Source organism: Mus caroli, chromosome 8 (assembly GCF_900094665.2).
Source record: "Mus caroli chromosome 8, CAROLI_EIJ_v1.1, whole genome shotgun sequence".
NCBI classification, from domain to species: Eukaryota; Metazoa; Chordata; class Mammalia; order Rodentia; family Muridae; genus Mus; species Mus caroli.
In genome coordinates, this window is record NC_034577.1 from 21,983,811 (window position 1) to 21,998,128 (window position 14,318).

General features: G+C 39.1%; 1 protein-coding gene across 1 annotated transcript in view; it reads left to right on the plus strand.

The window, feature by feature from the left end:
* Nucleotides 1-14,318, plus strand: part of LOC110300178 — a 101,507-nt gene that overhangs the window by 47,627 nt on the left and 39,562 nt on the right. Inside the window, exons 30-34 of the mRNA XM_021170247.1 lie at nt 561-655; nt 3,040-3,133; nt 6,237-6,310; nt 8,352-8,445; nt 12,200-12,270. Of these exons, the coding sequence (XP_021025906.1) occupies nt 561-655; nt 3,040-3,133; nt 6,237-6,310; nt 8,352-8,445; nt 12,200-12,270 (428 nt within the window). The remainder of the gene's footprint in view (nt 1-560; nt 656-3,039; nt 3,134-6,236; nt 6,311-8,351; nt 8,446-12,199; nt 12,271-14,318) is intronic.

Sequence of the window (14,318 nt, forward strand, 5' to 3'; positions counted from 1 at the left end):
TAGTCGGCCATCACTGGAAAGAGAGGCCCATTGGACACACAAACTTTATATGCCCTAGTACAGGGGAATGCCAGGGCCAAGAAGTGGGAGTGGGTGGGTGGGGGAGCATGTGGGGGACTTTTGGGATAGCATTGGAAATGTAAATGAAATAAATACCTAATTAAACAAAAAGAAAATCCAAGTCGGGCACTGGTGATGCGTGCCTGTAATTCCAGCACTCAGGAACCAGAGGCGTGTGGATCTCTGTGAGTTCAAGGCCAACCTGATCTATATAGTGAGTTTCATGACAGCCAGGGATACACAAAGGAACCCTGTCTCAAAAAGCCAAAGCAAAACAAAACAACCAACCAAACAAACTGAACCAACAAAAAAAGAAACCAACCAACCAACCAACCAACCAAACACAATCAATCAAACAAACAAAAAACCAAAACCAAACAAAAAACCCAACCCAACCCAAACCAAACTCCCTAATTCTTTATTACTTCATTTTCAAAATCTGTATCACCAGTTAAGTAGATGGTTATGGTTATTTACCTGTCCTTATGTCTAATTTTTAGCTACACACATTTATCTCTCAGGAGCCACAACAGTACAACCAAGGCCACAGGAGGACTGGACAGGATGGCATGCCATTGACAAGAAGCCACAAAAGGTACTCAGAATTTTACATTTTCATATTTAGAGTCTTCTCAGTGATGAATATTTAACCCAGGGTGAGTGAGATACAAGTCATGTAGTGCTGAGGAATAAAGAGATTATCATGTAATGGTTAATTTTAGAACCTTTTGTATAACATTTTTAGTATCTACAGGAACTAACTCCTCCTAAGTCCTATCCTTGATTTCTTTTTTTATTTTCTTTCTTTTCTTTTTTTTATTTCTTAGCTATTTTCTTTACATTTGAAATGTTATCCCCTCTCAGTTTTCCCTCTGCAACCTCCCTATTCCCTTCCCCCTCCCCCTCCCCCTACTCACCAACCCACCCACTCTCACTTCCCTGTCCTGGCATTCCCCTTCACTGTGAAGGGCATCTAGCCTTCACAGGACCAAGGGCCTATCCTCCCGTTGATGACTGACAAGGCCATTCTCTGCTGCATATGTGGCTGGAGCCATGAGTCCCTCCATGTGTACTCTTTGGTTGGTGTTTACTCCCTGGGAGCTCTGGGGGCTGAGGTCTGGTTGGTTCATATTGTTGTTCCTCCTATGGAGCTGTAAACTCCTTCAACTCCTTGGGTCCTTTCTCTAACTCCACCATTGGGGACCTTGTGCTCAGTCCAAGGATTTCTTTTAGAATCTGTTCTTATTGCTGGTGTTCCATCCCTATAATCTTAACCTTGTATATAGAGAGAACAAATTTGAACTGGTGACTGAGTAGTCTAAAGTAGGAACTGTAGAAGAGTGAACTCCAAAACCTGTTTAATGCTTTGATGTTCACTCTCAATGACTGAAAATTCACCCAAGATTTCCCAATAACCAGCAGCATAGCAGAGAGTAAAAGTCTATCTATCTATCATCTTTATCTGTTTATGTATGTATGTATGTATGTATGTATGTATGTATGTGTGTGTGTGTATGTGTGTATCTATCTTATTTTGGACTCTTGCTACCTTCATTATCTCAGTTGTGCATGAGAACATGGATGTTCACTGGACTCCACTAACAATAAATAGAATTGAATGTAGCTTTTGGTGTCAAGCTCCACACTTGACAACCCACTGTTAACATTATTTCAGTGATGAACATCAGCAGATATAGGAAACTACCACACACTGATTTTGTTTGATATTATAATACACTGAGATTGCACACTCCACTTAAAGTCTTGCCCGTTTCAGTTTCTATATGTAATGTGTGGAAAACAATGATAGACACATGCTATCCAGGTACAGCAATGATGTATACTGCCTTGCTGTGGCCATTTTATCTTCTCTGACCTTGAATTATCTCCAGATAGTATCTTTTAAGTGCCCTCCTATTACACACTGGAAAGAGCAGAGTCAGTTCTGCATTGGGAGAGCAGCCAAAGGAGAAACCAAAAAATCCTTACAGCTTCTGTTAGCAAAGGTTTCAGCTCTGAGACCTTTCAGGAAGGTTGTATTTGGGTCAGGGGTGGGAATAAGGTAGATGTTACTCTCTGTACAAGTCCATCCTTCTTGTGGCATCTATGCTTCCCCCTGAAAGAGAAGTAAGATATCTTGGGAGATTTTAGAAGAGGGACATTCAAATAGAAATCTCTAGAAAGTAATTCCCATCAGTCAGATAAATTTTTTATCATGGGAACAAAATAAATGCCTGTCATATTTCAGGAATTTGTCTTTAAAGTTCTTTTGCCCCATTACTTATGAATGTCCTCGTAGTTTTAAAGTCTCTCCGAATTTGGAAAACTTCCATGGGATAAGTTATACTTTCATTTATCTGTAAGGTAAGGAAGCTTTCCCATATGACCCATGTAGCCAGTTCCTTGTAAAAATTTAATATATATTTATTCCCAAGAGGACCAATTAAAACAGTGCATGATTTATCCTCAGCTTACATTATAAAGCTTATATTACATATACCTTATTGTTAATTATAATTTTAATATTTATTATTATTTATATTACATATAAAGCTTACATTATAAAGGCTCTTTTCCTCTGACCTTTCTTTCTTTGATACAAAATGTTTCTGTTCATGTAGATCTTATCAATGTCCCATCCTACCGTAGCAAAAGAATAAGATTTGCTTAAAAATTAGGTGTTTTTGTGGTGATTACACATACTACTCAGGCATTTTGAAGTTAGCTTCTTGTTTAAAGATGTACATTGCAGACTCTTCTGTCCATGATGAGGTCTCCTCTGGACAGCTGCAGTCAGTTACCCTATGGAGAGAAATGCAGATGTGATATAGAAAGCACAAATAAGGATCTTGAGTTTTGTTTCCCCGTACACGCATCTTCTATTTGTATCTCGTTGCTTTTGATAAGAAAGTCTAGCCATGTCTTGGTAAGGCCTTAGGAAATCTCTGTGCAGCTCCTCACCGACATTCATTTCGTCAGCCCATCGCTGAGAGATTTCAACCAAGGTGGAATGCTCGAGTGTCTTTGAATCCTGAAGAAAGTGGAGAAAACATGGGAGTCGCTGAAGAGAAAGGTGAGAACTCTGTTAATAAAATGTTATTGTAAGAATGCCTATTAAATCAGGAAGACAGAGACGTTCTTCTCACCAAAAAGAATTTCACTCCAAAATTTAGGAGTAAAACCAAACACTGAATGTCACTTATCATCTTATCAGTTTTATATTATTGAGACATTACAAGAGTACCTTATGAAAATGTATGTGACCCAATATTACATAATCATAAAACAGACCACCTGGGGAGAGAATGTGGACCCCCTTGATGAACAGCCATCGCTCAATCTAATTTCAAGGCTTCTAACAAGTTGGCACTGCTTCTTTGTATGATCATAGGTCCAGCGTTAGTCTGCTGTCCCTTAGTTGTCATCTCCACACAGCCATCACCACACAGTTCATGAAGGCATGAAAGCCCCAAAGTGCAGTGTGGCTTGGACATGTCTGCCACCAATTATCTTGAGTGATAGCTTTGTCTTAGGGTTTCTATTGCTGTGAAGAGAGGCCATGAACAAGGCAGTTCTTACAAGGGACACCATTTAATTGGGGCTGGCTTATAGTTTCAGAGGTCCAGTCCATTATCACTATGGCAGGAAGCACAACAGCATCCAGGTAGACACAGTGCTGGAGAAGGAGCCAAGAGTTTTACATCCTGGTCCAAAGGCAGTTAAGAAGAGACTTTCTCTTCCACACTGGGTGGAGCTCAAGCATAGTATCTCAAGGCCCACCCCCACAGTGAGACACTGCCTTCAACAAAGACACACCTCCTAATAGTGTCACTTCCTGTGGTCCAAGCATTCAAACACAGGAGACTGTGGGGGCTTAGTCTATTCAAATAACCACAGTTTCTAAAATGTTCATAAATTTACTCAGCATATGAGGGTATGTCTTACTTATAGCAGCTCCTCAGTGGACTTGGCATAGCTTAGAAGGCACATTTTAAAAAAATATTCTTATTAATTTTCGAGAACCCCATCAAATGTGTTTTGAGTCCATTCACCCATTTCCAACATAAAAAAAAAGAATAAAAAACAGTCCGCAACAATAATAACTCTGTAAAGGTATCACTACTTCTGACTTCGAGGTGTACCCTAGAATTATAGAAATATAAACACCATGGTACTGGTGTAGAGTAGATACATTGAACAATGGAAGTAAGTTCTTTATAAATTAAGAGAGTTCTTTATAAATGTAGGAAGAGAATACCAAAGAGTCTCAGAGACTGAGTGGAACCAAAGCACCAACTTGTACCCATCATTATCCCTGGGAAGACACTGGGGTTGAAGTGCCAGGCCTTAGAGAACTAGGTTTTCTTCACAGTAGGGAGACATAGCAACTGTGGCTGGTCGTACTTATTCTTGGCTCTTTCCATTCACTGCTGCTCTACTTCTCTTGTCTTGCCTTCCAATTATTTTGCCTTCCTGATCTCTATTTTTCTAAATTCACTCTTTAGGAGAGACCTCAGACAATACTGTTACTAACCATTACTAACATGTTGGTTTATATCCAGCACATTGCAGACATGAACCTTCACTCTTGCTCTCTCTCAGTCAGCAGTCAATAATTGCCTGTAGCTCTTCATTTAGGGGTGGAGAAGTTGAAATTTCCCCATACACTTTGCCATATCAAATGGTTTGGCCATTGTTTAGATCTTAATTTGACAACCATATTGTTTAGATTTTATGCTTATAGCTTCCTTGTCATATACAGAAGACACAATCCCAAGTAGACTTCCTGGCTCATATGATTTTCCAGGCCCTTTATCTGTCAGACTCTAAGTTGTAGGTGTATGGGTTTTGCTGTAGCTAATATAATGGGTCATGGGCTTCCCAAAAATCAGTTGTGACCTTCTGTTATGGTCTTTGTTTATTGTTTCAAGAAACTCTTGGATGAGGGATGAAAACTACACTTATCTGTGGGTGTAGAAAGAAGTTAGAGATTATACTGGTCCAGGAAAGTGATGAGCAGTAGGTAGTCCTCCAGGTTCCATGGCCTCGCTAGCCTCAGGTCAGTTCAATAAATTTAAAGCACCAGGGATGGTTTCTCTCCTGTGGAGAGGGCTGTGAGTCTAATTAGACAGCTGTTGTTTACAGCCAAGGGATTAGACAGCTGTTGTTTACAGCCAAGGGATTGGTTTTCTAGCTAGTTAGTTTCCAACACCAAGTGGTCAGTCCAAATAACATATATATCCAAGTAGCACAGAGCAGAGTCAGCAGGCTATATTTGTAAATTTAAACACACACACACACACACACACACACACACACACACAGAGTGAGAGTGAGAGAGAGAGACAGAGAGAGAGAGAGAGACAGAGAGACAGGGGGGAGAGAGAGAGGAGAGAGAATTTGTAATAATAATAATTAAAGAAAAAAGCTGAGGGGCATGGAAGGGTTAGTGAGAGGGTACAGAAGACGGAATGATGTAAACACAATAAATGTATACAAAATAAACAATAATTTAATAAAAGAAGGGAGAGTTGGATATCTGAAGAAATAACACCTCAAAGAGGAAGTAAATTTTTGGAAAAAAGTAAGCCCTCTTAGGTAGCTAAGGGAAAGCATACACTTTCCCTTAGCTAGTAGAACTAGCTTTCTTTCCCTTTCTTTCCCTTTCACTTAGTAGAACTAAAGATTGCAGATAGAATCAAGGGAGATGGCCCAATTTGTGCCAAGTCTTCTAAGAAGGGAGCCATTTGTCAGAGTCATTTATAAGGAAGGTGTTCACATAATGAGATGTAAGAAGTTAGAATTAAGAAAATGCCTAATAGAGTTTTAAAGTAGAGAATAGTGTGCAGAGTGACTGTATGTGATTTTGTGTACCTACCAATTCTCTTTCCAGAGTTGTGCTGGTTTCTGTTGACTGGAAACACTTGTCCATACGCCTTTGTCCTTAATGTCAACATTGTGTCTCCTCTTGGTGTATGAATCTCTAGATAATAACATATTCCAAGCCTGTAAACATCTAGTTGAATTTTAGGCTGAAATGAGCATTTAATTGTTAAATTAAAAATCCAAGTCTTCATTACTTCGTTTTTCAACTTCCGTATCACCAGTTAAGTAGACTGTTGTGGTTATTTCTTGGTCCTCGTGTTTGATTTTAACTACACATATGTATCTCTCAGGGTCCACAACGGTACAACCAAGGCCAGAGGAGAACCAGATGCGATGGGGTGGCAGTGAGAAGATGCAGTGGAAGGTATTCAAGACTTTACATATTTTTAAAGATTGTTTTCACTAGTGATGTTTACAACAGGCTAAGGCAGTTATAAGTTACACTGTCCTCGTGAGGCATCATTGTCTCACTATCATAATAAGATCACGTCTAGTATATGATATCTAATTTTAGAACATGTCGTCTATTGTGCCATGCATAATGTTTTCAAAATCCTCAGTGACTAACTCTCTCTTAGCTTTCTCCTTGGATTCCTTTCATCACAACCTTTTCTAACTTCTGGAGTTCCATTCCTATAATGTCCCAGTACAGAGATAGGCCAAATTTGAACTGAAGACTTGGTAGTTTAAAGGGTGAATAGTAGAAGAATAATCCCTCCAGAACCTGATTAATGCTATGACGATCATCCCCAATAGCCGAACATTCTAACAATATATGAATATAGAGTTCTATCATGACACTGTTTTATCAAACTATCTCTTGAAACCAAAGTGACTGAACTTTTGCTGGACCTTGCAACCAAATTAATAATATGCCTTAAAATCACTTTTAACTATGTACTTAGCCTGGTATCCTACTAAGTACTCAGCCGCTTAAGCTTAGTCAGCCTTTAAGAGACAATTTAAGCAACCTACTGTGCCTTGTTTATGTAATCAGCTTTACAACCTGAGCGAATGTACAACATTAATCTCAAGCTATGTACCATTCCATTCGCTGGGACAGAATAATGTATGTGCATGTGTGTGTGTGTGTGTGTGTGTGTGTGTGTGTGTGTGTTGTAGTAATCATTTGCTGAGAGTACACAACATGCTGACAGCAACCTTAAACAATTCAGATCTCATAAGTATTTGAAGCAATGAGTGGATATAGTTGAAAACAGCTGTTTGCCATTTTGAGTGGTAGTCAAGGTCAGACAGTGATTCCTTCCCTTTAAAGCTCTAGTAAATATTTCTGCAAAAACTGTCCTTGTTCTTTTTCCCACATATTCTGTCCTGTTATACAAATACAGAACAAAGCCCTTTGTTAGGGACAGAAACCGATACAGACACACAGGCACAGACACATGCAAGCACAGATACAGAACAGAAAGATCATATACACACACACCCCCAGAGAGACATCAGACAGAACAGTAAATGAACTAAATACAGACAGGAGACACAGGCAATGAAGTGGAGAATTTGACTTTGGGCTCACAGTTGGTAAAATGAACTGGAGAGGAAATTGCTGTATTTTTATTTATTAATGCACCATCATCATAGATATAACTAAACACTTCCCATCCTCAGTGTCTTTATATTCCCCGTTGTCTTGGCAGCAGAAAAGAAAATAGCCACCAGCCACTTGTATCCCCATGGCATGTGGACATAGATGTGGCCCTCAGTGCCAGACACATGTTAGGAGCTTAGATTTTATGTTCTACCACTTATGAATGATTCATATAGTTTTTATTATTCTTTCTTAATTTTAAAAGCTTTCATGGCATATGTAATTTTCTGATGCTTTAATTAACTGCTAACCTAAGAAAGTTTTCTATATGATGTGGTCTCTATGTAATCAGATATTTTCTTACTAAAAGCATTGACTTTTAATATAGTTATAATGTTAATCTTATAACAATGATGAGCGAAATTCCAAGAGGACATGGTAGAAAGGCTCTTTTCTTGTCTATTTTTTTTTGCAAGAAAGAGCATGTCTGTCCATGAAAAACATCTCATTATCTAATTCTATAACAGCAAGAGGATAATGAGATTTGTTTTCATAAACATTTTCACAATTCTGGTGGTTTGTGATTATTGAAAGTAGTCTAGGCATTCTGAAGCTAACCTCTTGTTCAAAGATGCACTGTATAGTCTCTTATATAATTATGTCTCCTCTAGACTTCTATGGCCAATTACCACATGAGAGAAAATACAGATGTATTTAGATAGCACACATAAGGATCTATATTCAAAATATGTTTTTGGTTTTCTACACATGTGACTTTATATGTAGTTGATTTTGAGAAAGGAAAAGGTGATGTTAGGAAATGTTGACAGCTCCTTACTGATGCTCATTTTATCAGCCCATCCTTGAGCGGTTCCAACTGAAGTGGAGTGCCCGAGTGTCTGTGGGTCCTGAAAAAAGCAGAAGACACAGAGGAGCTGGTAAAGACAAAGGTGAGCACTCTGTGCATAGAGAGTCATTGTTGGGCTGCAGAGATAGCTCAACCACTAAAGGCAAGGCTCACAACCAAAATAAAAGTCTTTGCAGGGAGTGCCCACTGATACAGGAAGACAGAGAACACCGTCTTTACCAAAGAAAGCTGCCCACTAAATATTTATGAACTAGAAAGTCCTAAGTAGGTGTGTGTATGTTCTCAAGCTTCTGAAAGAATTCACATCCAGATATTATTGGAGAAACTGCAATAGGATATAGAGCATCAGTCTTCTATTTAAAATGAGAATTTTAGGAAACAGAGGAATGCTTAGGAAGAGGGAGCAAAGATTAAAATGGGCTAAGATACAAAGAATAATTGCATGGAAATCATGTCATGGTTTTAGTTGAGATTCTAGAAATAAATCCTTTGCAAAATAAAGGGCAGTGGTCCTGTAAATGTAGGAAGAAGATAAATAAGATAGAAGCAACAAAAGTTCTCAGCGATGAGCAGTAGGACCTAAAGCCAGTGGGTGCCTTATATCCCTCATTGCTGAAAATGCATTAAGGAAAGAAATAGCAAGTCTTAAATCGACAGGTTTTCTTTACAGTAAATGATGATAGGCAGTTGTAGATAGTGGTATCTGTACTCAAGTACTCAAGTTATTGTCAAGGACAGTGGCTCCTTCTCTCCAACACTCCTCCCCCTCTCTTGTGCCATCTTCCACACCTCCTCACTTGCCTGTTCTCAAGCTTCAGGAATCACCTTAGGCAGTACCTGTGTATGAACATCACAGAAACATTTGTGTCCAACACATTCCAGGGCAGGAACCAATAAGAATTTAGTGAACACTTATTGAGTAAAGTAAATGAGATAGTGATTAAACACACACACACACACACACATACTGACCCAAATAAGAGCTGGAGCGATAGCTCAGTGGTTAAGAGTTGTAGAGGAATTTTAATCCAGAAACATGGCTACTCTGGCCAGACTTCAGAGAAACCTTTAGTACATCCCTTTAAGCCCAACCAGTGTAGGTCAGGTTAGTTTATAGAAGAAAGTTTATAGAAGAAAGTAGTAGGGATGTTCTTTACTGGCTTGCCTCCTACTCTCTTATAGAACCCAAGACTACCAGCCCAGGGAATGGTCCCACCCACAAGGGGCCTTTCCCCCTTGATCACTAATTGAGAAAATGCCTTACAGTTGGATCTCATGGAGGCATTTCCTCAACTGAAGCTCCTTTCTCTGTGATAACTCCAGCTGTGTCAAGTTGACACAAAAATAGCCAGTACACCATGTTTGAAAGTGACTTCAAACTGGGGGACAGACAAAGTGATGAATCAGAAAAAGATTTGACAGAATGAGTCAGAGATAGGATATGTTCAACTTTCAGGAGAAGAACACAGAAAAGAAAAGCTATTTAAGAGCAGTTCAGAGAGAGAGAGTTGGGAGTTGAGTCAGTGGGGAGTCAGTGCAATGAAGTTGAATTTATTTGTGAGTTGATGCAGTTTAGTGCAGGTCAGCAGAGGCAGTTGAAGGCAGAGAATAAGAAGAAGCCAGAAGATTAGGACAACTTGCCAAAATTAGTTTTAGGCTAAGCAGAGCAATTCAATGAGAAAATGAGAGAAGACAGAATCAATTGGCTTGAAGAGTAGTTTGGGATTGGGTTACTGAGTGAAGTAACCCAATCACAAAAGAACTCACATGATATGCACTCACTGTTAAGTGGTTATTAGCCCAGAAACTTAGAATACCCAAGATACAATTTGCAAAACACATGAAACTCAAGAAGAAGGAATACCAAAGTGTGGATACTTCGTCCCTCCTTAGAATGGGGAATAAAATACCCATGGAAGCAGTTACAGAGACAGAGTTTGGAGATGAGACAGAAGGAACGACTATGCAGAGACTGCCCCATCTGGGGATCCATACCATAATCAACCACCGAACGCAGACACAATTGCATATGCCAGCAAGATTTTGCTGACAGGTCCCTGATATAGCTGACTCTTGTGAGGCTATGCCAGTGCCTGGCAAATACAGAAGTGGATGCTCAGAGTCATCTATCAGATGGAACACAGGGCCCCCAATGGAGGAGCTAGAGAGAGTACCCAAGGAGCTGAAGGGGTCTGCAACGCTATAGGAGGAACAATGATATGAACTAACTAGTACCCCCGGAGCTTGTGTTTCTAGCTGCATATGTAGCAGAAAATGGCCTAATTGGCCATCATTGGGAGGAGAGGCCCTTGGTCTTGCAAAGATTATATGCCTCAATATACGGGAATACCAGGTCCAGGAAGTGGGAGTGGGTGGGTTGGAGAGCAGGGTGGGGGGAGGGCTTAAGGGACTTTTGGGATAGCATTTGAATTGTAAATGAAGAAAATAGCTAATATAATAATAATAAAAAAGGAAGAGTAGTTTGGGCCAGAATGTCTGTTGAAGCAGACAGCCAGAGTTCAGAAAGAATGAGAAAGGGTGGACTTCTCAGCAGTAAGCCTCTGAGATGACCATTTCATCAGGCAAATAAAAGATACTTTTATAAAGAGCACTGGATGTTTCTTCTGAGCACTTGGCTCCACTGCCATTACCCACAAGGATGGCTTAAAGCCCTGTGTAACTCCAGTTCTATGTGATTTGATACCTAATTCTGTGCTCTGTAGTCACCAGTCACTCACATGGTAACTGATATACATGCAGACAACACACCCATACATATAAAATAATAACAGTAATGATGAGGGTGATGATAAGATGATGATGATTAATAATAATAAATTATAACAATAGAGTTAAAAACTGAAAAAAGGTGGTATGAACATTGTCAATTTTAGGCCAGAAGTAAAAAATTAGCTATCTAAAGAAATAACTGACACTTCAAATGGAAAGGAGACATTTGAAAAAGGATAAAATTCTAAGGTAGTTCAGAGAAAAGTATATTTTGACCTGGAAAATGAGAATCCAGAAAGACTTCACATCCTTTGCTGAGTTTTAGGAAAAAGAAAAGGTGTGTCAAAATAGTAGAGAAACACATTTGCAATATGGGGAAGAAGGTGTTTGCATAAAGATGTGTAAGAACTTGTAGGAAAGTAAATCTTTGATAAATTCCTCTCCTCAGATAGAAATAGTATGTAGTGTAGCTTTATGTGACTCCACATTATCATCAACTTAGTTTCTGTGTGTGTAGTCATTTCTGTTTACTTGGACAGCTTTTGCATGCATTTTTGACATATGTGCCTCCTAGTGTATATCTATTTGGTATATGGAATTCTTGATAGTTGTATACATTTCCTAAACCAGTAAATAAATATTCATTAATTTAAATGTTTAATTCTTAAATTAATGTCCAAGGTGGTTTGGTGGTGGTGGTGGTGGTTCCTCTTCCTCCTCCTCCTCCTCCTCCTCCTCCTCTCCTTCTTCTTCTTCTGCCTCTTTTCCTCTTCCTCCTCCTCCCTCTTTCTTCTTCTTCTTCTTCTTCTTCTTCTTCTTCTTCTTCTTCTTCTTCTTCTTCTTCTTCTTCTTCTTCTTCTTCTTCTTCTTCTCCTTCTTCTTCTTCTTCTTCTTCTTCTTCTTCTTCTTCTTCTTCTTCTTCTTCTTCTTCTTCTTCTTCTTCTTCTTCTCCTTCTTCTTCTTCTGCCTCTTTTCCTCTTCCTCCTCCTCCCCCTCCTCCCCCCTCCTCCTTCTTCTTCTCCTTGATTTCCAATGACTGGTTATATAGATGATCATTTTCTGACTGTTTAGATTGTTAATTTTAACCACTTGTATGAAATTTTTAGTAGAACCCACTGTACGAGTTTCATCAGAACAACATTCAAGATGTCACAGCAGTGTGAAGAAGCCACAGTTGGTATGTGACTAGATATTGTTTTTCTTTTTGGAAAAAATGATCACAATCCAGGTCCACTTACTTTGTGGACTAATGTGGAGTATCACTAGGTGATAAATTAATATATAATTTAACACCTTGCAAGCTATTTCCAGTAAGGCATCTTTTAACTATCTATAGTGACTAATGCCTAACCCTCATTCTTGGTAGCTTTCCACAGTATTTCATTTCTGGTTTTTTGTCCAATACCATAACCACATTTCATATTTACAAAGCAGATTAAACTTGACTTATCACTAAAATGTTTAAGTTATGTGTATTTACCACTGCTGACATGATTAATGTGAAGTCACTGTCATCTCCATTTAGTCATTTCTTCTTAGATTTCCTGTTGCCTGCAAATAAGCGTTTACTTCATTTGTTCAGTGCACTTGTCTTCAATACACCCAGTGTGTGAAGCAGTAGGGTTGTACATGGATCCCTAGGATACCCAGGATTAGAATGACAGTGTCCTGAGTCGAGTCCTTGTCACCTTTTCCAAATAATAACTTGCTATTGGACAGCAACCGTTGCTTGATTCCTTCATGGTGAAGCTGTGCTTACTATAACTATGATCTGTGGTTGCTATGATCTTGATAAATTTCCAGTTACTGAATAGAACAGATTAGGATGTTGTGCTATATCATTCCAGGGCAATAAAGGAAGTGTCAAACACTGTGACTGCTTCATGTAAAATTCACAGATGACATCATCACAGAAAAGATGCTGAGGTCTCTTTTTAACACGGGGCTGAGAGACATGAAGTCTAAATTCAGTGAAGGTCATTTGCAGGTGTATCTCTTGTGTGTCTGTGTATTTCATGTTTCTGAGTGCGCAGTATGTTTATGTGTGCATCCATGCATGTGGATGTGAGCACACACATACACTGCAATATGTGTGTTGGTGAGTCAGGGTTTCTTTAGTCTTTTTCTATTGGGAATTCCAGAATAGCTGGCTCTAGAGTTTCTGGTAATTCTCCTTTCTTAGTCTCCCATGTTCTTGCAGAAGTGCTAGGACTATAAACAGTACTACTGTGCATCAGGATTTTAAGTGGGTTCTTGGAATTTGAACTCTGCTCCTCATGCTTTCATGGCATGTTCTTTTGCCCACTTAGCCACCTTTGTTGCCTGAGGACTTTCTTAACATGACTGCTGTACTGCCCAACAAAGATGAGGAAAGAGTTCATGGGGAAGGACCTGTGGACAAAGTGAATTCTGGCTCATATCTATCCACTTCTGTCTTAGCATCTTGTTTATTTCTGGAGGCAAGAAGTAGTATACCCATCACATTTATTCTTACAAAATATGGACAACAAAATGTAGCAACCAGTGACTGTCATGGTTCAGTGATTTAACAAAATTTCAGATAAATCCTTTATCTTAACTTAAAAATGTGTTATTACTGTGTTTGTGAACATGACGTGTGTTGGCATATGTTGAGAAGTTATGACAACTATGTGAAATTCATTCTTTCCTCCCACTTTTGAGTTCCCAAGACTGACCTTGGATTACCAGGCTTGTGTGATATGCACCAGCACTCAGGTGACACTTCATATTTTCTACTCATTTGTTTCTATTTTTAAAAATTAAACTATAACAACACTTTCCCCGTTTGCTCTTTCCTCTTTTCAAGCCCCCACATGCTCTCCTATCCCTGCTCCCTTTCAAATCCATGGCTTCTTTTTCTTTGTTACTGTTTTTCACACACACACACACACACACACACACACACACACACACACACACACACACATACACATACCAAGTTTGCTACCAAGTAAACAAGAAGTAAACACACAAGAAAGTAACCACAAATCCTATCCAGCCATGATTTCTTTTTTTTTTTAATTTATTTTTTTATTAGGTATTTTCCTCGTTTACATTTTCTTTTTTTTAATTTTTAATATTTTTTATACGTATTGTCCTCAATTACATTTCCAATACTATCCCAAAAGTCCCCCATACCCCCCCCCCCCCTCCCTACCCACCCATTCCCAACTTTTTGGCCCTGATGTTCCCCTGTACTGGGGC